This window comes from Scyliorhinus canicula, chromosome 10, assembly GCF_902713615.1.
Source record: "Scyliorhinus canicula chromosome 10, sScyCan1.1, whole genome shotgun sequence".
Lineage (NCBI taxonomy): Eukaryota > Metazoa > Chordata > Chondrichthyes > Carcharhiniformes > Scyliorhinidae > Scyliorhinus > Scyliorhinus canicula.
Window position 1 is genome coordinate 106,524,697 of NC_052155.1, and position 25,911 is coordinate 106,550,607.

Consider the following 25,911-nt stretch of genomic DNA (forward strand, 5'->3'; position numbering starts at 1 on the left):
CTGCAACCATCGGGTCGTTAAAACACGATTTTTAAAATTCGAACATTTTTCTTCACCCGATATAAAAATGTAGGAAAGAATAGGGATTTCCAGGTTACATTTGGTGACCCACTCCTGACCGGTGCCAGTTACACTGAACCGGGGAGGGGGCGGGGTCTCAGAGACAGAGAGTTACTGATTGGTCAAATGGGGAGGAAATGAGGGAAACGGAAGCGATTGTTTAACCTGTGCGCTGTGAAGATGGCGACTCTGATTGAGGATGTTCTGGCCGAAGCCGAGCGCTCCGGGCCCGGAGGCCTGCGCTCTATCCACGTGGAAAAGCCACTGGAGCTGCAGTTCGATCTGGGCAACCTAACAGGCGCTGGACAGCAACCCCCTAAAGCCCGGCTCTTTCCGGCAGGATCCCGAGGAGTTCCTGCGCTCAGTGGCCCGGGACAACACGCAGCTGCTGGTCAACGCCATCTGGCAGCTGCCGAGTGAGCGGCAGAACGAGGCCATCGTGGCCAAACTCCCCCAGCCCACCACACGCATCCCCCGAGAGAAAGCACTGCCCAAACCCCGGCCGCCCACCCGCTGGGAAGAATTCGCCAAACTCAAGGGGATCCAGAAGAAAAAGAAGAGCAACTTGGCCTGGGACAAGGAGAAGAAAGAATGGCGGCGCCGCTGGGGCTACAAGAGGGCCAACGATGAGACCAAAGATTGGGTAATTGAAGTGCCCGAGACTGCAGATCCCAACGAGGATCAATTTGCCAAACGGGTAAAAGCCAAAAAAGAAAGGGTGGCGAAGAATGAGCTGAGCAGGCTGCACAATATCGCCCGAGCTCAGAAGAGTAAAGTGCCCGGCGTGGGACTCGCCCCCACCGGTCAGCCAAGCAAAGTCGACTTAAGCAAAGCTATCCATGTGGCTAAGGCAGCCACGGCTTCAGTTGGCAAATTTCAGGATAAGTTGCCCAAAGAAAAGGAACAGAGGAATGCTGGCAAGAAGAGGAAGTTCCAGCCCCTGATTGGAGATTTTTCAGCTGAGAGGCAGAAACAACTGGAGCTTTTAAAAATAATGTCCAACAAGAAGCCAAAACTGGACCTCACCAGAGCTGTAAATAGGCAACTTCGTGAAGATGAACAGGAGGAGGCAGCGAAGCGAAAGAAAATGCATCCAAAAGGCAGGAAAGGAGGAAAAGGTCACAATCAAAATCGAAGGAAAGGCCAGGGTCGGAAACCGACCACGAAACAACGAGGAAACAGAAAATGAGCTACATAAAACTATTATTTAAATATTGTACTCTTGACTTCAAATAACTTTTTATAGTTTTGAGAGTGAAATATCTAGTCTTTTGAAATATGGCATTTTCATGAACTTAAACTATTTTGTATTTCCTGTGGTATGTGTATCTGTATAATTATACAAGTGAAAGATTATACTTGTGCAAAAGACTTTTGTACCCACAACCAATCTTTTGTGTGGCTCAAGACTTGATGCTGTAATCCTACATTCAGTTGGCTACTACCAAATGGACTATATTGAAATGATTTACCTTGTGGGACACTGTTACAGTAACAAATAACTCCACAGGATTGTTTTAAATCAGGAGCTTGTAAAATAAGAGAGCAAGATCACTCTCCATAGCAACTCTGTTTTCATAAGGCGTAGCCGTTTATCCTCAGGGTAGCTATGTATGTTGTATAAAAATGGTGGTAATTTTTTTAAATATTCACAGCTCTGAAGATAAACGGTTTGAGTGTACAGCAGTGCATCTACAGTCCACAACCAGAGTGAGGTTAGTTAGAGCTGAGCCGCAGCTGACAACTCGCCCCAAGTATTTTGAGTTTACTTCCCTGGAAATCCTAAGATACTGATCAGCAATGCTATCTCGGACAAATAGAAAGGATGAACTTGTATTTCTATAATGTGTCATTATATCTTCAGGACATCACAGCAAATATATTATTGAATCAAGAAATTGACTTCACCGCCAGCAATGCCTGTAATTAGTCTGCTGTGCAATCATTAATAACTGACCATAATTCAACTCATCTCCCACTTTTTTAACATCTTCTACTCTGTTCTTTGGATTTTCACCCATATTTCTTCATCTTATTGACCAAGCCACAACCATACCTCATTTGGAGTTTGCGGTTTTATTTTATGTACATTGTCTATGTAGCTGAATGTGAAACAAACAGTTGTGATGTCCTAAAAATATTTTAAAATAGCTTCTGTTCAGTTTTCAATTCAATTATTCATGAATTTTGTATCTTTGTAAGTCACCAAAGGATACTTGTATAAAATACAGTAAAACATTCTAACTTGAAACAGGTTTTATTTTATTTTATTTATAAGTTACATCAGTGGGAAATTAAAAGCTGTGTTTGGGTAATGTGAAGTGATGAAGTACCAGCATGCTGTTTCAAAAGTAACAGTGTCTGGAGGGATATAGAGTCGTCTACCCAGGAACAATAGAAAACGTAAAGTTTTTCTCTTCTCCCCCCCCCCCCGCCCAAAAGATACTTTACAGAGAAAATAAAGAGCGTTGGGAGAGGGACAGGTTGAAAAGTTGCGTTTGAGATGTTAACGGCAATGAAGTCAATGGTTAACGCTGCTGCCTCACAGCTCCAGGGACCCGGGTTCAATTCCGACCTCGGGTGACTGTTTGGAATTTGGCCGTTCCCCCTGTGTCTGGGTGCTCCAGTTTCCTCCCAAAGTCCAAAAATGTGCAGGTTAGGAGGATTGACCATGCAAAATTGCCCCCTAGGGTCCAAAAGGTTAGCTGGTGTTCACGGGCGTAGGATGGAGGCATGGGCTTAAGTTCAGTACTCTTTCCAAGGGCTGGTGCAGACTCTGGCCATATGGCCTCCTTCTGCACATGTAGATTCTATGAACTAGAGGCAGGAGATTAGAGTCATAGTCTGGGACAGCACGGTAGCACAGTGGGAAGCACTGTTGCTTAACAGCTCCAGGGTCCACGGTTTGATTCCAGGCTTGGGTCACTGTCTTGCGTGGAGTCTGCATGTTCTCCCCATGTCTGAGTGATTTTTCTCCGGGTGCTCCCGTTTCCTCCCACAAGTCCCGAAAGACGTGCGGTTAGGTAATTTGGACATTCTGAATTCTCCCTCTGTGTACCCGGACAAGCGGAATGTGGCGGCTAGGTGCTTTTCACAGTAACTCCATTTTAGTGTTCATATAAGCCTACTTGTGACAAAAGATTTTTTTAAAGACACAGGAAGAGGCCATTTGATCCATCAAGTGCTCTGTAGAGCAGTTGAGGTAGCCACCCCCATTCAACCCGAGTGGCATCTGAGATCAGATTAGAAAGTGAATTGCAAATAGTAGGACTGAGACAGCTAGTTGTGGATGATTTGAAGATGTGGACAATGGTCCAGGGTTTGGAGTCACTTGTGACGGTATTTGTTGACTTTGAGGAAAGCAACCCACAAAGCTCAGGTGAACTCTGGCATGGATTTTCCCTTAATTTGAATCTGACATCAGGTCAAAGCTACCACGAGGTGTCCAGCCGCATTGCCGTTATCAAGCACACCATGCACCCACTCAGATTGACGAATTCTCACAAAGCAACAAACCAAGAAGTTAAAAGCAGTGATTATCCTTCATTTTGTAACATCTTGCGAGAGTGCTACCCACTGTGCTACCGTGCTAGAGAACATTGATATTACTTTTGAACCAGATGTTAGTTAACTGGGAGCAAAAGGAATCACTCTATACTCTACTTGTGCTCTGTCTAGTAGTACCATTGTCATGATTATTTCCCTCACTTCAGTTTATAATTCTGTATCCAATAACACATGGTGCACCCCAATTTCTACCTATAATTAATTTTATAATTCACTGATATTCAGCCTGAAACTAATAAGATTCCCACTGTACTGGGTGCATTTAGGCAGGATTGATATCATTTTTCACAGGCCATGACTGTCTCCCTATCTTCTGCACTTGGGGTGGCACAGTGGCTATAACTGCTTCCTCACAGCCCCCAGGGACCTGGGTTCCACCTCCTCTAACCTAAGGGGTTGAGTGAATATCAGGAAAGCTCTTCCTTTCTTTTTCTTGTTTTATCTAGAGGGGATGGCAGGGAAGGCAGTGTAATGTTCCTCCTGCAGAATGTTTGAGATGAGGGACGCCGTCAGTGTCCCTGCTGATTTCATCTGTGGGCAGTGCACCCATCTCCCGCTCCTCAGAAACCGAGTTAGGGAACTGGAGTTGGAAGAACTTCGGATCATTCTTGAGGCAGAGGTGGTCATAGATAGAAGCTTCAGGGATGTAGTTACTACGAAGAATGAAGATAGATGGGTGACTGTGAGAGGGGCTGGGAGGAAGCAGTCAGTACAGGGATCCCCTGTGGTTGTTTCCCTTAGTAACAAGTATACCGCTTAGGATACTGGGGGGGGGGGGGGGACTTACCAGGGGTAAGCCATGGGGTACAGGTCTGGCACAGAGTCTGTCCCTGTTGCTCAGAAGGGAAGGGGGGAGAGGAGTAGAGCTTTAGTCATTGGAGACTCCATAGTTTGGGGGATAGGAGATTCTGTGGGAACGAGAGAGACTCGCGGTTGGTGTGTTGCCTCCCAGGTGCCAGGGTCCGTGATGTCTCGGATTGTGTTTTCGGGATCCTTAAGGGGGAAGGGGAGCAGCCGCAAGTCGTGGTCCACATAGGCACCAACGACATAGGTAAGAAAAGAGATAGGGATGTAAGGCAGGAATTCAGGGAGCTAGGGTGGAAACTTAGAGCTAGAATAAACAGAGTTATTATCTCTGGGTTGTTACCCGTGCCAGGTGCTAGCGAGACGAGGAATAGGGAGAGAGACCAGTTGAACACATGGCTACAGGGATGGTGCAGGAGGGAGGGTTTCAGATACCTGGATAATTGGGGCTCATTCTGGGGTAGGTGGGACCTCTGCAAACGGGATGGTCTACACCTGGACTAGAGGGGTACCAATATCCTGGGGGGGGAAATTTGCTAATGCTCTTCGGGAGGGTTTAAACTTATTCAGCAGGGGGTTGGGAACCTGAACTGTAGCTCCAGTATATAGGAGGTTGAGAGTAGTGAGGTCATAAGTAAGGTTTCAAGGTTGCAGGAGTGTACCGGCGGGCAGGAAGGTGGTTTAAAGTGTGTCTACTTCAATGCCAGGAGCATCCGGAATAAGGTGGGTGAACTTGCAGCATGGGTTGGTACCTGGGACTTCGATGTTATGGCCATTTCGGAGACATGGATAGAGCAGGGACAGGAATGGTTGTTGCAGGTTCCGGGGTTTAGATATTTCAGTAAGCTCAGGGAAGGTGGTAAAAGAGGGGGACAGGTGCCATTGTTAGTCAAGGGCAGTATTACGGTGGCAGAAAGGACGGTTGATGAGGACTCGTCTACTGAGGTAGTATGGGCTGAGGTTAGAAACAGGAAAGGAGAGGTCACCCTGTTGGGAGTTTTCTATAGGCCTCTGAAAATTTCCAGAGATGTAGAGGAAAGGATTGCAAAGATGATTCTGGATAGGAGCGAAAGTAACAGGGCAGCACGGTAGCATAGTGGTTAGCATAAATGCTTCACAGCTCCAGGGTCCCAGGTTCAGTTCCCGGCTGGGTCACTGTCTGTGCGGAGTCTGCACGTCCTCCCCGTGTGTGCGTGGGTTTCCTCCGGGTGCTCCGGTTTCCTCCCACAGTCCAAAGATGTGCGGGTTAGGTGGATTGGCCATGCTAAATTGCCCGTAGTGTCCTAAAAAGTAAGGTTAAGGGGGAGTTGTTGGGTTACGGGTATAGGGTGGATATGTGGGTCTGAGTAGGGTGATCATTGCTCGGCACAACATCGAGGGCCGAAGGGCCTGTTCTGTGCTGTACTGTTCTATGTTCTAATTGTTATGGGGAACTTTAACTTTCCAAATATCGACTGGAAACGCTATAGATCGAGTACTTTAGATGGGTCCGTTTTTGTCCAATGTTGCAGGAAGTTTTCCTGACACAGTATGTTGATAGGCCAACAAGAGGCGTGGCCACATTGGATTTGGTACTGGGTAATGAACCAGGACAGGTGCTAGATTTGGAGGTAGGTGAGCACTTTGGTGATAGTGACCACAATTCAGTTACGTTTACTATAGGTATATACCGCAGGGGAAGAGTTATAGCTGGGGGAAAGGCAATTATGATGCGATGAGGAAAGACTTAGGATGCATAGGTTGGGGAAGGAAACTGCAGGGGATGGGCACAATTGAAATGTGGAGCTTGTTCAAGGAACAGCTACTGCGTGTCCTTGATAAGTATGTACCTGTCAGGCAGGGAGGAAGTGGACAAGCGATGGAACCGTGGTTTACTAAAGTAGTTGAATCACTTGTCAAGAGGAAGCAGGAGGCTTATGTAAAGATGAGACGTGAAGGTTCAGTTAGGGCGCTCGAGAGTTTCAAATTAAACTAGGAAGGACCTAAAGAGAGAGATAAGAAGAGCCAGGAGGGGACATGAGAAGTCTTTGGCAGGTAGGATCAAGGATAACCCTAAAGCTTTCCATAGGTATGTGAGGAATAAAAGAATGATTAGGGTAAGAGTAGGGCCAGTCAAGGACAGTAGTGGGAAGTTGTGCATGGAGTCTGAGGAGATAGGAAAGGTGCTAAATGAATATTTTTCGTCAGTATTCACGCAGGAAAAAGACAATGTTGTCGAGAATATTGAGTTACAGGCTACTAGACTAGAAGGGCTTGAGGTTCATAAGGAGGAGGTGTTAGCAATTCTGGAAAGTGTGAAAATAGATAAGTTTGCTGGGCCGGATGGGATTTATCCTAGGATTCTCTGGGAAGCTAGGGAGGAGATTGCTGAGCCTTTGGCTTTGATCTTTATGTTGTCATTGTCTGCAGGAATAGTGCCAGAAGACTGGAGGATAGCAAATGTTGTCCCCTTGTTCAAGAAGGGGAGTAGAGATAACTCCGGTAACTATAGACCAGTGAGCCGTACTTCTGTTGTGGGCAAAGTCTTGGAAAGGTTTATAAGAGATAGGATGTATAATCATCTGGCAAGGAATAATTTGATTACGGATAGTCAGCACGGTTTTGTGAAGGGTAGGTCATGCGTCACAAACCTTATTAAGTTCTTTGAGAAGGTGACCAAACAGGTGGACAAGGGTTGTATTTCAAATACACTTAATATAGGTAAAAAGCTGTTTAAAGCATAAATATTAATTCCCAGTTTTAAAATGAAAGAAACATACAATTTCCAAACTCAGTCATGAGTTTGCAAAACACAGAAGTCTGATAAAAACATTACATTTTTTCCAAGGACAAGGGTTGAATCCATGGCAACGAGGAACGAATTGCATGATTCTCACGCCATTTCAGATTAGAGTAAATCACATCCCACGATTATAATAGCTGAAACATTTTAGACTGTGTTGCCTTGTTTTTAATAAATGGACAGTTTATTAAAACATATATAAAATATATATATATATTTGATTCCAACATTAAAAGACAGTTTGAATTATATTTTTGGAATTATGCCTCGCATACTATGATGAGATAACATAAGGTCTCCATTGTTGCAGACAAGCAACAATTGGAAGTAATGTTACATCGTGAAGATGGACGGCTTGTTATCAAATCAAATTTGTTTGAGTCTAACCCAAACCAATTAGGATTATATTGGGGTGTGATCGGATCGCTTAAGACAGATATGAAATAGTATATCCATGGATGATTTGGCCACCATTTTAGACAGAAAGAAAGGAAAGGAAAGAAGAGAGGCAGAAAGGAAGAAGAAAGAAGGAGAGAAAGATAGAAAGGAACAGCAGAGAGGTGGAGAGAGAGAGAGAGAGAAAGACAGAGAGCCAGAGCGAGAGACAGAAAGAGCCATAAAGTAAAGGAAGAATTAGAAAAGAGTTCTGTATTCATATTTCATTTTCATACATTGACTTCAGACTTTGACTTTTAAAGTTGTGTTCAGGCTACTGTCTCAGAAGATAATTCTTGTGATTCTTTGAAGAAAATCAAATTGTCTACAAACTACCTTTTAAATGATTTTCAAGTTGTAACCAATGAACTCCAAATAAAACAATTCTTATTTGCACCTGACAAGTTTTTAACTTGATTTTCTACTGAGTTTCAGCAATGCTCAAGAACAACCGGTAACCCTGAATTGAATTGAATAAAAACTTCAAACTCCAAGATCCTTCAAGGGTAAAGCAGTTGAAATGAAAATCGCTTATTGTCATATGTAGGCTTCAAATGAAGTTACTGTGAAAAGCCCCTAGTTGCCACATTCCAGCGCCTGTTCGGGGAGACTGGTACAGGAATTGAACTGTGCTGCTGGCCTGCCTTGGTCTGCTTTCAAAGCCAGCAATTTAGCCTTGTGCTAAACCAACCCCTTGTGCTAAACCAGCCCCTGATGTGGTGTATATGGATTTCAGTAAAGCATTTGATAAGGTTCCCCACGGCAGGCTTTTGCAGAAAACATGGAGGCATGGGATTCAAGGTGATTTAGCAGTTTGGATCAGAAATTGGCTCACTGTAAGAAGACAGAGGGTGGCGGTTCATGGGAAATGTTCAGCCTGGAGTTCAGTTACTAGTGGTGTACCACAAGGATCTGTTTTGGGGCCACTGCTGTTTTTCATTTTTATAAATGACCTGGAGGAGGGCGCAGAAGGATGGGTGAGTAAATTTGCAGATGACAGTAAAATCGGTGGAGTTGTGGACAGTGCGGAAGGATGTTGCAGGTTACAGAGGGACATAGATAAGCTGCAGAGCTGGGCTGAGAGGTGGCAAATGGAGTTTAATGCAGAAAAGTGTGAGGTGATTCATTTTGAAAGGAGTAACAGGAAGACAGAGTACTGGGCTAATGGTAAGATTCTTGGTAGTGTGGATGAGCAGAGATCTCGGTATCCATGTTGTCATGTGAGAGTACCTTTAAGAAATGGATGTTTAAGCAATGTACCTTTGAGAAATGGAGCAGCTCATATTACTGAAGTGATGTCAGAGGGGGGAGCTGAGCTGAGATTACTTCTGCTTTTTCTGCTTTTAGTTTCAATTTGAGAAAGCAGCTGAAAAGTGCCTGGCTGGTTTGCTGTGAGCTGTTTTGAAAGGAGAAAGCCAGTTTTGAAGAAAAGAGCTTGGGTGTGTCTGTGTTTGCAGTAAGCTGGATCTGCGGTGATCTCTGCCATGAAAGACTGTCTCTGAATCATTTGGGTGATTTAAACACATAATAGTAATGTCTTTAACCTGATGTGTTTCTGTTTAAAGGTGTTAAGTCTTTTGGAGGTTTGAAGGAACATTTTGAGGGATTATTTAGTGTTCTATTATTTTTGGGGTTATCTTTGAAGGGGTGTTAAGGGATCCAATGTTTATTTAAGAAGGTTAAGTTGAATTCATGGAATAAACATTGTTTTGTGTTTAAAAACCCACGTGTCCATAATTGTAGTACCACACCTGGAGAACAAGCCGTGTGCTTCAAACGCAACAATACGTTAAAGGGAGTGGCTGATTGAACTCCAAGATACATTTTGGGATTCTGAAAACGCCGCTCCCATAACAACGTACATAGACCACTGAAAGTTGCCACCCAGTGTTAGCTTTTATTGGTAGAGGGATTGAGTTTCGCAGCCATGAGGTCATGTTGCAGCTGCACAAAACTCTGGTGTGGCCGCAATTTGAGTATTGCGTGCAGTTCTGGGAAGGATGTGGAAGCATTGGAAAGGGTGCAGAGGAGATTTACCAGGATGTTGCCTGGTATGTAGGGAAGATCTTATGAGGAAAGGTTGAGGGACTTAAGGCTGTTTTCGTTAGAGAGAAGAAGGTTAAGAGGTGACTTAATTGAGGCATACAAAATGATCAGAGGATTAGATAGGGTGGACACTGAGAGTCTTTTTCCTCGGATGGTGATGGCTAGCACGAGAGGACATAGCTTTAAATTGAGGGGAGATAGATATAGGACAGATGTCAGAGGTAGGTTCTTTACTCAGAGAGTAGTAAAGGCGTGGAATGCCCTGCCTGCAACAGTAGTGGACTCGCCAACATTAAGGGCATTTAAATGGTCATTGGATAAACATATGGATGATGATGGAATAGGGTAGATGGGCTTTAGATTGGTTTCACAGATCGGCGCAACATCGAAGACCGAAGGGCCTGTACTGCGCTGTAATGTTCTCTGTTCTATGGAATCCCTACAGTGCAGAGGGAGGCCATTCATCCCATCGAGTCCGCACCAACCCTCAAAGAGCACCCCACCTGAGCCCAGTCCCCTGCCGATTCCAACACCAGACTACGGTCCAGTGCTGGCGGCGATATTGATGTTTGCACCCCATGCGGTGGATCCATGCAGAACCACCATTTGCATGGATTTTAATATCATTACCGGCTTGACAACTTCATGTTCCACCCTTCTGTGATGCTCCGCCCCTTTTTGGTGGAAGTCCCACGGGTGCAAGTTAGTGCAAGTATTAACAAGCAGAGCCTGGGTGCCATCGATGCGGACGGGGAGCGGGAGGCTTAATAAACTCTGGGGGAAAAAATATTCCAGCTTGCTGAGGTGGCTGACCCAGGGCGTGGGCAGTAATGGGGAACAACTTGGTGCCAAGTCTGTGGACTCAGGATGTCTCCCTCGGGATCGGGGTGGTGTGCCTAAGACCGGCATTGCTGCAGTAAGTGTTTTAAATGCTCCCCTTTGGTGTGGTTTACAGGCTCCTGGCTGCTCACACTGCTGAATGTTCACTATGTCTTGTGAATGCCCCTCTGGACAACCTCATAGCCAGCTTTTTCATCAAGGGGCTGGGCGTGGCCAAGCTCTATCAGAGCCCACCAGCCATTGGCCCTCCTCAGAAGTACTGCCCCACTGCAGAGGCAGCAGGGGATCAGCAGGGCTCTCCCCAACCAGAGGACACCTGCCCCATGGCCTTTGGAACCCTCCTTTGTTCTCTGCCCCACTCGGGTCTCCTGGTGAGGCTGGCAGCACTGACTGCCCCTGCCATCACCTTCCAGGTGCTGTTCAGGAGGGCAGGCTTGATCCTGCAGCCCAGCCTGGGGAAGAGGTGGCATGGAGCAATGGGTCCATCTCGAACTCCCCAGGGGGGTGCCATGGCAGGTCTTCTCTGAGCCAGAACATAAACACGGCTCTAGCTGTCAAGTTCTTTGGTGCTAACTCAGGTCCCAGCAATTACAACGTCCGCTGGGCCGCGAATTCCTCTCAACTCGCACCGGCAGAGTGCTGGTCCCTTTGTACATCTTGAGTCACTGACCAAACAGCACTCCCAAGGGAAGCACGAATTGCACACTGTTTGGTCCTGATGGGAACACAGCCTCCCAAAAGGAGAATTCCAGCCCTGCTCCTTTGACTTGCCATTCGTTTATTCTTACACCTCAGCAAGAGAGGCCTTTTATGTTTTTGAATGTTAATGGTACTGTATAAATGCCTGTGGTTGCCTGTCCAACCATGACCAACCTTGCCTTGCAGAATCAATCAAGAGTTGTGAAAGAAAAAAATCGCAAATCATGTAGCCTGTCAGTGACGGAACACGGAAACTGGCTGGATAGTGAATTGGTAACTCTGCCCTGCATACTGTATTTGTGCCAAGATCGGGTATCAGATTACTGAGTCTGCCACAGGCCTTTGCCTCAAGATCCAATTGTGCAGTGTCTTAGTTGTCATATTGGAACTAATTTAACCCAAGGAATGCTACTTACCTCACCCCAAAGAAGACAGCCAAAGAAGATGATGCTAGAAATATTCAGCAGGTCAGCAGCATCTGTGAATAGAGAAACATTTATGTTTCAGGAAAATTACCTTTCATTGAACTGGAAAAAGAGGCTTCCAGTGACCGGGATGTATTGGGCGGATGCTCAGAAGGGGAATGTCGATGGGTGGGGGGGGGGTTGAAGGATGGCTATAGATTGCGCATGGTGACAACGAAAACAAGGGCACCTCAAACATCCATCTTGGAGGACCCCCACGCAAAGGGAAGCCCCAGAGCGCAGGAGCACTACGCACGGCAAACACAATGACGGTGGCCATCTTGGTTGGCCCCTGGACAAAGGGAAAACCCAGAGCACAGGGGCACTGGGCATGGTAAAAACATCTTGGATGGTCCCCAGACAAAGGGAAACCCTGAGTGCAGGGCTGCGTCCATGAGGTGTAGGTGGATACGTTACCAGCAACCAGAATGGGGATGTCTCAACCTCCACGTTCTGGGAGGCACTGAAGGCGGTGGCAAGAGGGGAAATTATTGCATACAAAGATAGGACAGAAAGGGCAGCCAGGCCGCAGCTGGTCAACTCGTACTGGAAGTGGATCGCTGGTACTACTCCACCCCAACCGTTGAACAACTGGTGATGATAGAGTAGCAACCCTGGTGGAACTCACGGAGAGGTTCCAGTTCCCAAGAGATACATTCAGGTCTAAAACCTCCTCCGTAAGGAAACAATGACGAACGCCCAGATACCAGGACACTCGTTAGTAGAAGAACTATTTGACGTGGGTGATCTAGGCAAGGGAAACTGTGCAGACCTGTACAGGAGATTGTTGAAGGAGGTAGGCTTCCCCATGGATGAGACAAGGAAAAAATGGGAGGAGGAGCTAGGCATAGAGCTAGGGGGAGGATTCTGGATCAAAGCTCTGCACTGAGCGAACTTCACCTCCATGTGCGCAGGGCTGAACATAACTCAGTTGAAGGTGGTGCACAGAGCACACCTAACCAGAACCGGAATGAGTGGGTGATTTGGATGATAAATGTGAACGGTGCCAGGGAGGCCTGGCCAACCATGACCACATGCTCTGAGCTTGCCCCACACTTCTCGGAAACTGAACGACCTTTTTTGAGGCAATGTCCAGGGTTGCAGGAGTGAGGGTGGAGCCATGCCCAAAAGTGGCGGTCTTCGGGATTTTAGACCAGCCAGAACTCTTCATGGAGGAGGGCCGACACCCTAGCCTCCTTGATCGCCTGCCGGAGAATCTTGTTCGGTTGGCGATCAGCAGCACCACCCAAAGTTGCAGACTGGTTGTCCGACCTGGCGGAATTTCTCAGGCTGGGCAAAATAAAATTTGCCATCCGGGGAAACCATTCACCAATTTGTTCTAAAATCTGTTGGTAGACTAGCAACCAGGAGGGTGAGGGGTGGGGGGAGACACAAATGAGCTCTGAGACAAAGAGGAAAAGGAAAGAGGAGGAGAGAGGGAAAGGAGAATGGAGGGTGAAGGCATTCAAAGGGAACGAGAGGGACAAGGGACAAAGCTGCAGGGGATTTGTCCGAGGGGAAGCTGAAGCCCAAACCAAACTGTAAATAGACACTTGTAAATACATGCTCTGGCCATACTGGGGATTGTAACATATATACGCCAACTAAGGGGTGTCACGGCCACATTGGGAGGGAAGACAATTGCTTGTGAAAATGTGTGCTGATTTTTATGTGTCTTTCTTATTTTTCATTTGTTGTTGCATGTTTTTTTTGGTAATATGTAACCTATGAACTATAAGATGTGAAAACCCAATAAAAACATTTTTTTTTTAATGGAAAAATAGATCAAGCAGATTTTAAGTAAAGATAGAGGTAGGGGAAGTGTGTGGGGCAGAGAGAGTGCGTGGGGTGGCCGGAAGGGGTGGGGGGGGGGGGGGGGGGGAGGGGGGGGGGGGGGGGGCATGGAAAGAAATATTTGCATTCATAGTGCTTTTTATGACCACAAAAAGTGTCAAAGTATTTGCCAGCCAATAAAGTACTGGTGAAAAGTTGTCAAGCTGCAGCGTTAACTCAGTTTCTCTCTCCACAGATTCTGAGTGAAGTACAACTAAGTTGTTGTTTCATTTGAAAATGAAATGAAATGAAATGAAAATCGCTTATTGTCACGAGTAGGCTTCAATGAAGTTACTGTGAAAAGCCCCTAGTCGCCACATTCCGGCGCCTGTCCGGGGAGGCTGGTACGGGAAATTTGAAAGTAGCGTTTGGGTCCTGGATAAGTGGGCACGAAGGAGGTAAGAGAGCAGGCGTTGCATCTCCTACACGTGCAGAGGATAGGGGAGGGGATGTTGGGGGTGATTATGGAGGGGAGAAGATATGTTTGCTGATGCCATCACTCTGGAGGTTGTAGAAACAAAGGAGGATGATCAGTTGAATTTGGAAGCTAGTGGGAAGGAAGATAAGAACAAGGGGAATCCTAACATTCTGGGTAAGGAGTGATAGAAACACAGAAAATAGGATAGGCATGTTTGAGGACCCTGCTGACCATAGAGGAGAGGAATCCTCGGTTGCGGAAACAGGAAGACAAATGCGAAACACTAATATGGCAGGTAGGCAGTATTGTTCGATCAGAACAGCAACAGATACATAGAAATTGAGGAAATGGAATAGAGTCCTTACAGGAAGGACGTGTAGCCAAGATAATTGTGGAAGTGACCTTACAGTGGGTATTAATCGCTAGCCTATTTCAAGAAATGAAGAAAGAAAAGGATTTGGAAGGGAGGTGAGGAATCCAAGATGGACCATGTTAAGGCGAGTGAAAGGCAGAATTTGGAAGTAAATTTGTTGAAATGTTTCAGTTCATGGCCAAGAGCAGGATGCGATGGCAAGACTGTCATAAATGTACCAGCAAAAGAGGTAAGGAAAGGAATCTAAGAATTACTGGAACAAAATATGTTCCGCGCACCAAATGAAAAAAGCAGACATAGTTAGGAACGATACCGAACACTTGGGGGTCGGTCACCAGCCAAATAAAAGCAGGTTTGTGACCACATAGTTGAGCAGATAAGGCCTGAGCAGACAAAGAACAAGTGCTAACTTGGGAATTTGGTGCAGAGGGGGCTGGAGGTGTGCTGTCTTTTATATCTTTTTTTAACCTCTAGTAGTTGGTGAGTGTTCACAGGAATTAATTCAGTGAGCAGATAGGTGATTGATTGGTAAGTTTTAAGATTTTATCCCTCTAAACAAGCCAGTCCTGGGGAGATTGCATTAAATTTATACTTTAGCTAGTTAAACAACTTAATATAACTACAGATAATGGTTGAGTGATTTTTAAACTTGAAACTTAATAGTCAATAAAACACAATCAAGATGACAAGGACCATATGACCCAGACTCTTGGGAGGAAATTTCCACAGATTAATGATCCTTTGAGAGAGATAAGCAAATCCTCATTTCAGTCTTATGTGAGAGACTCCTGATTTTTAAACTGTGTTTCCTAGATTCAATGTGGGAAACATCATAACAAGGGTTGTTATGACCCCAGTTGGTGTTGTAACTGGATGGGAAGATCCCAGAATGGAACCCGATCTCAAAACACCGTGGGGCGATTCTCCGCACTCACGACGGTGCGGAGAATAGCGGGGGTCGTAAATTTTTACAGCCACGCTAGTCTGACGCCCTCCTGCTATTCTTCCCCCCCCCCCCCCCCCCCCCCCCCCCCACGCCCGCCTCCCGACATGAATTGCTGCCCGCCGTTTTTTTTACGGCGAGCAGCGATTCTCAGCTGGCCGATTGGGCCAAAGTCCAAGCCCTTTACGACCGTTTTTAGGAATGTCAAACACACCTGGTCTGACCGTTCGGAAAAACGGCCGTAAAGTTGGGATCTTGGGAACCATTGCACCGATTGGCACGGCAGTACCACGGCCGCCAATGGGCCCGCGATCGGTGGGCACCGATCACGGGCAGCGGGTACTTACCCCGCGCACTCTTTGTCCTTCCGCCGCCCCGCTGTATCCATTCGCGGGGCGGCTGAGGGGAATCCCGGCCCGCGCATGCGCGGGTTTCACGCAAATGCGCGATGACGTCATCCGCGCATGCGCGGGTTGGAGTCTTCCAATCCGCGCATGCGCGGCTGACGTCATGTGACACGTCAGCCGTCGCAAACTCTGGCAAGCGAGCTTAACGAAATTCGTTAAGCCCGCGATGCCGGAGTTCACGGCCGCGGCATGCTAGCCCCGACCGGGGACCAGAATCGGTTCCCGGTCGGGGGGGGCGGAGGCTGGCGTCAAACCCGCCCGTTTTTGACGCCAGCCTCACGATTTCTCCAGGTTTCGGAGAATCACACCCCGTAACTTTACATTTTTTTAGAAAACACGGAGGAACAGAATCAAAGGACTGCTAATTTTTAACCATTAAAAAATGTATTAAACATGAAAAGTTTGATTGACAAAGATACATGGATTACAAAGTATACCTTAAGCTACAAAGGTCTCTGTAACACAAAGTCCCTTTAAACACACAGACTGGCTGTTGCAAAACACATACTCATACACTGCTCTGAACCCAAGTGAATGTCCAGGAATTTTTTCTCCAAATCCCTCCCTCCAGATGATTGCCACGTGAGAGCTTCCAAACTCAACGCCCACAAAAACATGCTTTAAAATCTTCTTTCACAACAATGCTTTCAATCAGCGGTTTGCAGTCATAATACAGTCCAGGTTTTCCAAATTACTCTTTCAAACACAGCTTCCACGCCACTTTTAACAAAGCATCTAGGTTTTGCAACTCCTCTTCAGGATTTTATTTGTCTTGATTGTTATACAATACTTTAACTATCAATTCCCAGACTTTATTAAAATGGTAACACTTGATTTACCTCTGAAGTCTGCTTTCCCACATTGAATCTGGTTACTGCAGCTGTCTCTTTTACTCACAACACTTTGCTTTTCCCTTGAATTCTCCTGAACATTACCTTGCTCTCTGTTCTCTTAACTTCAGTCTTCCTAAGAAATTCGTTCTGTCCCAATTGCCTAGTTATCTGCATATATCTGGTTTGTTGGGGAGACTGCCTCTTTTCAGCTCACTTGTCGTATTCAGCTTGTCTTTTCCTGACGGAATTGAGAGATGTCTACTCCCCAGTGTGCTATCTCCAACTGCAAACAAATTCATCTAAAACTAAATTACTAAAACTAAAAAACTAAAACGTAATTAGCCCCCTACTCTACTCCCTGTACACACACGACTGCGTGGCAAAACTTGGTTCCAACTCCATCTACAAGTTTGCTGACGATACGACCATAGTGGGCCGGATCTCGAATAACGACGAGTCCGAATACAGGAGGAATACAGGAGAATACAGGATAGAGAACCTAGTGGAGTGGTGTAACGACAACAATCTCTCCCTCAATGCCAGCAAAACTAAAGAGCTGGTCATCGACTTCAGGAAGCAAAGTACTGTACACACCCCTGTCAGCATCAATGGAGCCGAGGTGGAGATGGTTAGCAGTTTCAAATTCCTAGGGGTGCACATCACCAAAAATCTATCCTGGTCCACTCACGTCGACGCTATCACCAAGAAAGCACAATAACGCCTATACTTCCTCAGGAAACTAAGGAAATTCGGCATGTCCACATTAACCCTTACCAACTTTTACAGATGCACTATAGAAAGCATCCTCTCGGGCTGCATCACAGCCTGGTATGGCAACTGCTCAGCCCAAGACCGCAAGGAACTTCAGAGAGTCGTGAATACCGCCCAGTCCATCACACAAACCTGCCTCCCATCCATTGATTCCATCTACACCTCCCTCTGCCGGGGGAAAGCGGGCAGCTTAATCAAGGATCCCTCCCACCCGGCTTACTCACTTTTCCAACTTCTTCCATCGGGCAGGAGATTCAGAAGTCTGAGAACACGCACGAAGAGACTCAAAAACAGTTTCTTCCCGACTGTCACCAGACTCCTAAATGACCCTCTTATTGACTGACCTCATTAACACTACACCCTGTATGCTTCAACCGATGCCAATGCTTATGTAGCTACATTGTATATCTTGTGTTGTATTATATTATATTATGTATATTGTGTTATATTATGTATTCTCATGTATTTTCTTGAATTTTGTTTAATTCCCTTTTCTTCCATTTCCTGAATGATCTGTTGAGCTGCTTGCAGAAAAATACTTTTCACTGTACCTCGGTACACGTGACAATAAACAAATCCAATCCAAAAAAACCTTTCTACCTTAAAAGGGCCTCCTTTTAATGACCATATGCTTCTGCAAACGTATTTACTTTTCATGGCGTAACCCTCTATAAGTACAATAGAAGCACAGTTGGAATTGAAACCAACCCCGATACGTACAAACACCTTTGAGCTGCATGAGTCTAACTAAAGGTTTATCCTTCCTTTCACAGAAACATTAAATTAAACCCACATGGATTAGGGTGGCACGGTAGCACAGTGGTTAGCACTATTGCTTCACAGCGCCAGGGACCTGGGTTTGATTCCTGGCTTGGGTCACTCTTTGTGCGGAGTCTGCACGTTCTCCCCGTGTGTGCGTTGTTTTCCTCAGGGTGCTCCGGTTTCCTCCCACAATACAAAGATGTGCAGGTTAGGTAGATTGGCCACTCTAAATTGCCCTTAATGTCCAAAATAGTTAGGAGGGGTCAGAGGGATATGGTTGAGGTGTGGGCTTAAGGAGGGTGCTCTTTCCAAGGGCCAGTCCAGACTCGATGGGGCGAATGGCCTCCTGCACTGTAAATTCTATGATTCTATGAAACTACACCTTATTGCTAATGTTTACCAATACATAAACTACCTTTATTTTCTAACAGGGGAAACCATCCTCTCCAAATCCAGCCTGTCAAGTATGTTTCAAAACATCACCTCTCATTTGATTAAACTCAAGTGTTTAGATACAACCTGTTCAACCTTTTCTCATAAGCTGACTCCAGGAATCAGTTGTGAGGAGCTCCTCTGAACTGCTACTAATGTAATTATATTCTTTCTTAAATAAGGAGATTAAAAGTATGTATGATAATCCAGATGCAATCTTATTAAGTCCCTGTAGAGCTGTAGCAATATTTAATGTTAAGACTTGATTTCCCTAGCAATAACTACCAAAATTCCATTTGCCTTCTAATCACTTGCTGTGCCTGCATACTAACCTATTTTGTGATTCATTTGCCAAGGGACCAAACCATAGAGTTCTGCAATTTCTCCCATTTAAATAATATGCTGTTTTTTTTTATTCTTCTTGCCAAAGTAGACAAGTTCACATTTTCCAACATTGGCCAAATTTTTCCTCACTCAATTAACCTTTTATCTATATCCCTTTGCAGATTCCTTATGTCCTCCTAACAACTTACTTTCCTACCTATGTTTGTATAATCAGCAAATTTAGCCACCATATACTTGGTCCCTTTTCAATCAGGCCATTGATATAGATAGTAAATAATTGAGGTCACATCACTGTTGCCTGAGGCACTCTACTAGTTATTGCTTGCCAACCCAAAAATTACTCATTTATTTATTCTCTTCTTCCTATTAGACAACCAATCCTTTATCCATGTCAATATGTTACCCCTACACCACGAGCTCTTATTTTGTCTAGTAACCTTTGACGTGACACCTTTTCAAATGACTTTTGGAAATCATGTCTATAGTTTGCCCTTTATTCACCTTGCCTGTTAACACTTCAAAGAACTCTAATAAATTAGTCAAACATGATTTCTCTTTCACAAACCTATGTTGACTCTGCCTGATTGTGTTATGGCTTTTTAAATGTCCTTAATAGATTTGAGCATTTTCCTGTGACACATGTTCGGCTCACGGCATATAGTTTCCTATTCTCTGTCTCCCTCCTTTCTTGATTAGAAGTGTTGCATTTGCAATTTTCCGATCTTTTGGATCTTTTCAAAGTCAAGGGTATTTTGGAAGATCACAACCAATGCATCTAATATCTCTGCAGCTATTTTTGAGATCCAAGGATGCAGGCCATCGGGTGCAGGAGACATGTCAGCTTTTATTTCTAATGGAGGAGACTCAGCCCTTTCAATTGGCCAACAGTTTTGAGGTTCTTGCAGCTCGTATGGACGAGGGCAGGGACTGTGGGGGCGGATGAGCATACTGACCACGGCACTGGAGTGCAGGGAGCTAATAAAGTGGGGGTGTAGAACGGATTGTAGGTGTAGTGGGGGACAGTATAATTAGCAGAATAGATACTGTTCTCGATAGCCAAAAGTGTGAGTCCTGAAGGCTGTGTTGCCTCTGAGCTTCAGAGGAACTTGGAGAGACTGGGAAAGATTCCAATATTTGTGGTCCACATGGATGCCAATGACATAGGCAGGACTAGGAAAGAGGTTCTGATGAGGGAGTATGAGCATCTAGGGGCTAAATTGAAAAGCAGAACTACCAAAGGTAACAATCTCTGGATTTCAAAATGTATGCAGAATGGAAAAGGAGCCCCGATAATAAAGGATAGCATAAGGCCACTGGGAAAGGATTTTGGCTCAGAAAACCAGGAAGTATAATCAGTATGGTGGAAATTATGAATAGCACGTGCCAGAAAACATGGGTGGAAGGAGTTTATAGGCCCGCTAACAGTAATTTCACTATTTGACACAGCATTAAACAAGTTTTAAATTTATTTGTGGGATATGGGCATCACTGGCTAGGCCAACATTTCTTGCCCATCCCTAATTAGCATTGAGAAGGTGATGATAAACTGCCTTCTTGAACCGCTGCAGTCCATGTGGAGTAGTTACACCCACAGTACTGTTAAGGTGGGACTTCCAGAATTGTAACCCAGTTACTGTGAGGGATCAGTGATATATTTCCAAATCAGAAGGTGCATGGCTTGGAGGGGAATCTGCAGGTGGTGGTATTCCCATGCATTTGCTGCCCTTCTCCTTCTAGATGATAGTAGTTGTGGGTCTGGAAAGTGCTGTCTAAGCAGCTGTGGTGAATTTCTGCAGTGCATCTTGGCAGATGGTACATGGTGGCACAGTGGTTAGCACTGCTGCCTCACAGTGTCAGGGACTTGGGTTCAAATCCAGCCTTGGGTGACTGTCTGTGTGGAGTTCGCACTTCCTCCTTGTGCCTGCGTGGGTTTCGCTCGGTGCTCTGGTTTCCTCCCACAGTCCAAAGAGGTGCATGTTAAATGGATTGGCAGGCTAAGTGGATTGGCCTTGCTAAATTACCCTTTAGTGCCCAAAGGTTAGGTGGGATTATGGGCTTACAGGGATAGGGTGGGGAGTGAGCCTAGGTAGGATGTTCTTTCAGACTGTTGGTGCAGACACGATGGGCCAAAAGTCTTCCTTCTGCACTGCAGGGATTCTAGGGCAGCTACTTTCACTCACCTCAGGAGTTTAGCTCTTTTGTCCATGTTTGAACCAAGGCCATGAGGTCAGGAGCTAAGTGGCTCTGGCAGAACCAAAACTGAGCATCAGTGAGCATGTGATTGCGAAGCAAGTGCCACCTGATAGTGCTGTTGATGGCCCCTTCCATCACATTACAGATGGTTGAAAATATACTGAATGGCAGTAATTGGCCGGGTTAGGTTTGTCCTGCGATTTGTGTACAGGACATACCTGTGCAGTTTTCCATGTTGCCGGGTAGATGCCGGTATTGTAGCTGTACTGGAACAGCTTGGCTGGGGGCGCAGCAAGTTCTGGAGCACAAGTCTTCAGTACTACTGCCGGAATATTGTCAAGTCCCTTAACCTTTGTAGTATTCAGGCCATTCAGCTGTTTTTTGATAGCATGTGGAGTGAACCAAATTGATATCTGTGATGCTGGGAACCTCTAGAGGAGGCTGAGATGGATCATCCACTCAGCACTTCTGGCTGAAGATTGTTGTAAATGCTCCAGCCTTCTCTTTTTCACTGATGTGCTAGGCTCCTCCATGATTGAGTCTTTTCCTCCAGTGAGTTGTGTAATTGTCTACCACTGGATGTGACAAGTAATTACTGGAGCTTGTAACAAAGGCAATACAATAGTTGCATGTGACTTTAATTTTCATATGGACTGGACCAACCAAATTTTCAAAAGTGATCTGAAACATCAGTTTGTAGAATGCTTTCATAATAGTTGCCTAGAGCGATATGTTGTGGAAACAATGAGGGATAAACCTATCTTATTTTTTTTTTTTTTTTTTTAAATGATTTACTGTTTCAAAGTTTATTTTTAGTCCACACATTGAAACTATCGAAGCAAATTCAAACAGAGGTTTCAAAATTATCCAAAATTATCCAGGTTCTTTGTAACTCCAATTCAATAATGTGCAGTGCATACATAGGAGAGAGCATAGAACATAACAGCGCAGTACAAGCCCTTCGGCCCACGATGTTGCACCGTCCTGTGAAACCCTTCTAAAGTCCCTCTACACTATTCCCTTATCGTCCATATGCCTATCCAATGACCATTTGAATGCCCTTAGTTTTTTTTTAAAATAATTTTTATTGAAAGAGTTTTTCCATACAAACATTTACCCCTACTAATTTTTTTAATTATTTACAACACAATCCCTCTAGGCAAATATCCCTCCCTCGCCCGCCCTCTCGCGCGCACCAGTCCTCCCCCCCCCCCCCCCCCCCCCCCCAAGCAACAACTTAACAAACAAGGCAGCCTACAGTTTCAGACATGAGCAGCGAGCAGACTTGCCTGCGTTACAGTCGTGCATGTCCCCCCACGACCCTTGCTGCCCCCCCCCTCCCCCCCCTCCCCTCCCCCCCCTCCCCCCCCCCCCCCCGGGTTGCTGCTGCCACGACCCCGAACGTCTATCTCTGATCCAAAAAGTCAAGGAAAGGTTGCCACCGCCTGGAGAATGATAAACCTATCTTAGATCCAGCATTGTGCAAAGAGGCAGGGTTAATTAGTACTGTCATAGTAAAAGATCCATTGAGGAATAGTGATCATTTCATATTAAGTTTGAAAACAACATACTCCAATCACAAACAAACACATTTTTGAACAAATTTTTTTTTAAACAAAGCCAATAAAAAGAGAGTGAAGGGAGAGCTGCTGAGGTTAATTTTGTGAAATAGATAAGATATGTGTTGGGGAGGCGGTGGCGTAGTGGTTTTGCTACTGGACTAGTAATCCAGAGATTCAGGGTAATGCTCTGGGTCTTGGGTTCGAACACCACCATGGCAGATGGCGGAATTTGAATTCAGTAAAACATCTGGAATTAAAAGTCTAATGATGACCAATGAAACCACTGTTGATTGTCCTAAAAACCCATCAGGTTCTCTAATGCTCTTCAGGGAAGGAAATCTGCCATCCTTATATGCTCTGGGCTACATGTGACTCCAGGCACTGAGCTCAAGGGCCATTAAGAATGGGCAACAAATGCTGGTCCAGCCAGCGACACCCACATCCCAGGAACAAATAAAATGAATAAATATATAAATAAACAGCGGGAAAAAAATTAAAGAAACTGTTCAACAAAAATGAGTTAATTTGAAAGAGTAAACCTCAGTGAGAAAGATCCATCTGTGGCTTATTAAGGAATGTATTGCATTAAAAAAAGAGACTTATAATGTTGCAAAGGATAGTTGTAAGACTGAGCATTGGGAGTGTCTTAGAAACCAGAAAAGAGTCACCAAATCGCTGATAAGAGAAAAAGTAGAATATGAGAATAGAAAAGCAGGTTGTAAGAGCTTTTACAAGTATATATAAAGGAAGACAGTAGCTAAAGTTAACATTGATCCCTTAGAAGCAGAGACAGGAGAAAGTACCGTGTGGAATGAGGAAATGGCAAAGACATTGAACAAATATTTTGCACCTGTCTTCACTGTAGGAGACACAAATTACATTCCAGAAATAAAGGGTAACCTAAAAGTTGTAAGAGTGAGTAAATGAATGTAATGAATATCAGCAAAGGATAAGCACTGGAGAAACTCAAGAGATTCAAACTTGACAAATCCCCAGAACCAGCTGACTTATATTCGAGAGTTCTAAAAGAGATAGCTGCAGAGATGGTGGATGCACAGACTACAATTTTTCAAAATTCCTTAGATTCTGAAGCCGTCTCAGCAGATTGGAAGTTAGCAAATGTCACACTGCTGTTGAAGAAAGGAGGGAGAGAGAAAATAGAAATCTGCAGGCCAGTTAGCCTGACGTCAGTCATCAGGAAAGGTCTGGAATCTATTAAGAAAATCTTAACAGTGTGATTAGAAAATCATGGTATGATTAGAACAAGGCGGCATTGTTCAATGAAAGGGAAATCCTGTTTCACAAATTTATTAGATTTTTTTGTGGATGTAACTAGTAACATAGATAAAAGGGAACCAGTAGATGTAGTATACTTGGATTTCCAAAACATAAAGTGCTGCACAAAAGATTGATACACAGGATAAGGGCTCATGAATGGGAGCGATATATTCAGTAAGACTGACACAGATCAGAATCCAAAACTTCTGGTGAGACTGAAACAGGTTGAAACTATAAAAAAGTACACAGAACTATCAGAGCTCAGATGAAGATAATGATCCCAGAAATGCAGTACAAGCAGGCTGAAGAATCTAGATCAAAAAGCTGAGAATAGGCTGTTTCTGTATTTGAAGATAACATTGATGGGTCTGTGCCATCCAGACTGCCATAAGCAGAGTTAATGAGGTTCTGCAAACATGTACCAATTCTGAAAGTTGTGCCCATGAAACTCAGGTTGGTTGTGCCCTGCTGTCTGCTGAGGATCAGGTAAATCTTAGAAAAAGAGGACTGAAAATCTTTGTGAGGAAGACAGAGTTTTGAAGGATTGTGTGACTGAGAATGATGGCCTATATGCTGAAAGGGGGCAAGTTGTGAAATCTGTCTTAGTATCAACCATGTGTACTTATAGTTGAGAACCAACCACAATTCTCCCGTTAATGCATGTTTATCTTATGTTGAGTCTATGTTGTAGAGTCTAGGTAGTACCCAAGATAGTATTTTGTATTTGTTTTGTTTGATTCTTGTTTAGTAACAGTTATTTTGTTTAAAGCATGGAATCTTGGCTTTCAGATTTCTTTTTATTGATCTCGGCTGAGGTCATATATAGTTTAAAAGGAAAATTTTTGAAGGGCTGCAGGGAAAGAGCAAATAATTGGAAAACTCTCAAGCGCTGGCACAGGCCAGATGGGCAGAGTGGCCTTCTTCTGTGCGGGCAGGTTCTGTATTTTTGTTTTGTGCCGACAGCTGGCTATCAGTAAGTGCTGCTGAGATTTTTTAAATACTAGAGCAAAGCTGAGCATATGTTTAGTTAGTGCTGAGGGTGTTCTTCCCCCTATCCCATAGTTCTTCACTGTCGGCTGTCTCAAAGTCATGGCCGGTCGGGAGAGAATTGTTCACTTGTTGAAGCAGCTGCAACAGGCATCGTAAGTGGCCAAGACCAAAGCAATTACTTTGAATGGAACGAATCGATCTCTCCGGTAGTCTTATCGCCGCTGCTAATACTGCTGCGTTGTTGGCCGATCGGTGCCCTTTGTAAATCTGTGTTGCTGAGATCAGCAGACACAGTGCCTGTACTAACACTCAATCCAGAATGGCCGCACCATGTACAGCTGCTGCCGAGATGTCAGTCCTCAAGGACACCGGCTTTTCAATCTTGTTCTATAATTTCGCTCATTTGTACCTGTCGCCCCCGCGCCTGCAGCGTCAATGCAGCAATCCCTAATAGGGAAGCCACACAACTGGCTCCATGGAATTCCCGCAGTGCAGAAGGAGGCCATTCGGCCCATCAGGTCTGTACCGACCCTCTGGAAAAGCACTCTCCCAACCCCTAGCCCCCCCTAAATCCCGGTAACCCCAGCTAACTACACATCTTTGGACACTGAGGGGCACTGTGCCGCTCTCAACACTCAATTTGGGCCTTATATGCAAGAATTTACCAGTGCCGTGGACCCACAGCGTGTGTACTGCATATGTATTATTTAGATATAAAGATAGACAGTAGATTATTTTACCAGAAGATTAAACAACTGTTTTAAATCTTTAATTGGTAACTTCTTTCATTCGTACCATTGGTGAAAAGTCATGATCAGCTCTTTGGAGGGATGTTTTTTTTAATTTGATCATGGGATGTGAGCATTGCTGGGTATGCCAGCATGTATTACCTGTCCCTAATTGCCCATAAGAAAGTGATGGTCAGCTGCCTTCTTGAACTGCTGCAGTCCATGTGGTGTAGGTATATCCACAGTGCTGCTAGCAAGAAAGTTCCAGGATTTTGACCCAGTGATGGTGAAGGATAGGCGATATAGTTCCAACTCAGGATGGTGACTTGGAGGGGAACTGAGAGGT

The 25,911-nt window shown here is 45.0% G+C and overlaps 2 protein-coding genes across 4 annotated transcripts in view; both read left to right on the forward strand.

The window, feature by feature from the left end:
* Window positions 1-219: 219 nt before the first annotated feature.
* Window positions 220-2,311, forward strand: rrs1 (ribosome biogenesis regulator 1 homolog). Its single transcript, XM_038809501.1, is given in 2 exon segments — window positions 220-357; window positions 359-2,311. Coding segments are annotated over 2 exon segments (1,008 nt in total). The 5' UTR covers window positions 220-240; the 3' UTR covers window positions 1,250-2,311.
* A 22,569-nt stretch (window positions 2,312-24,880) lies between these two features.
* The window catches only part of adhfe1 (alcohol dehydrogenase iron containing 1), a 75,136-nt gene continuing 74,105 nt past the window's right edge, over window positions 24,881-25,911 (forward strand). For all 3 annotated transcript variants that reach the window (XR_005462086.1, XM_038809502.1, XM_038809503.1), the window contains exon 1: window positions 24,881-24,989. Coding sequence is in view for 2 of the 3 variants with exons in the window: in XM_038809502.1 (XP_038665430.1) it covers window positions 24,937-24,989 (53 nt within the window). In the remaining variant the exon portion in view is untranslated. The remainder of the gene's footprint in view (window positions 24,990-25,911) is intronic.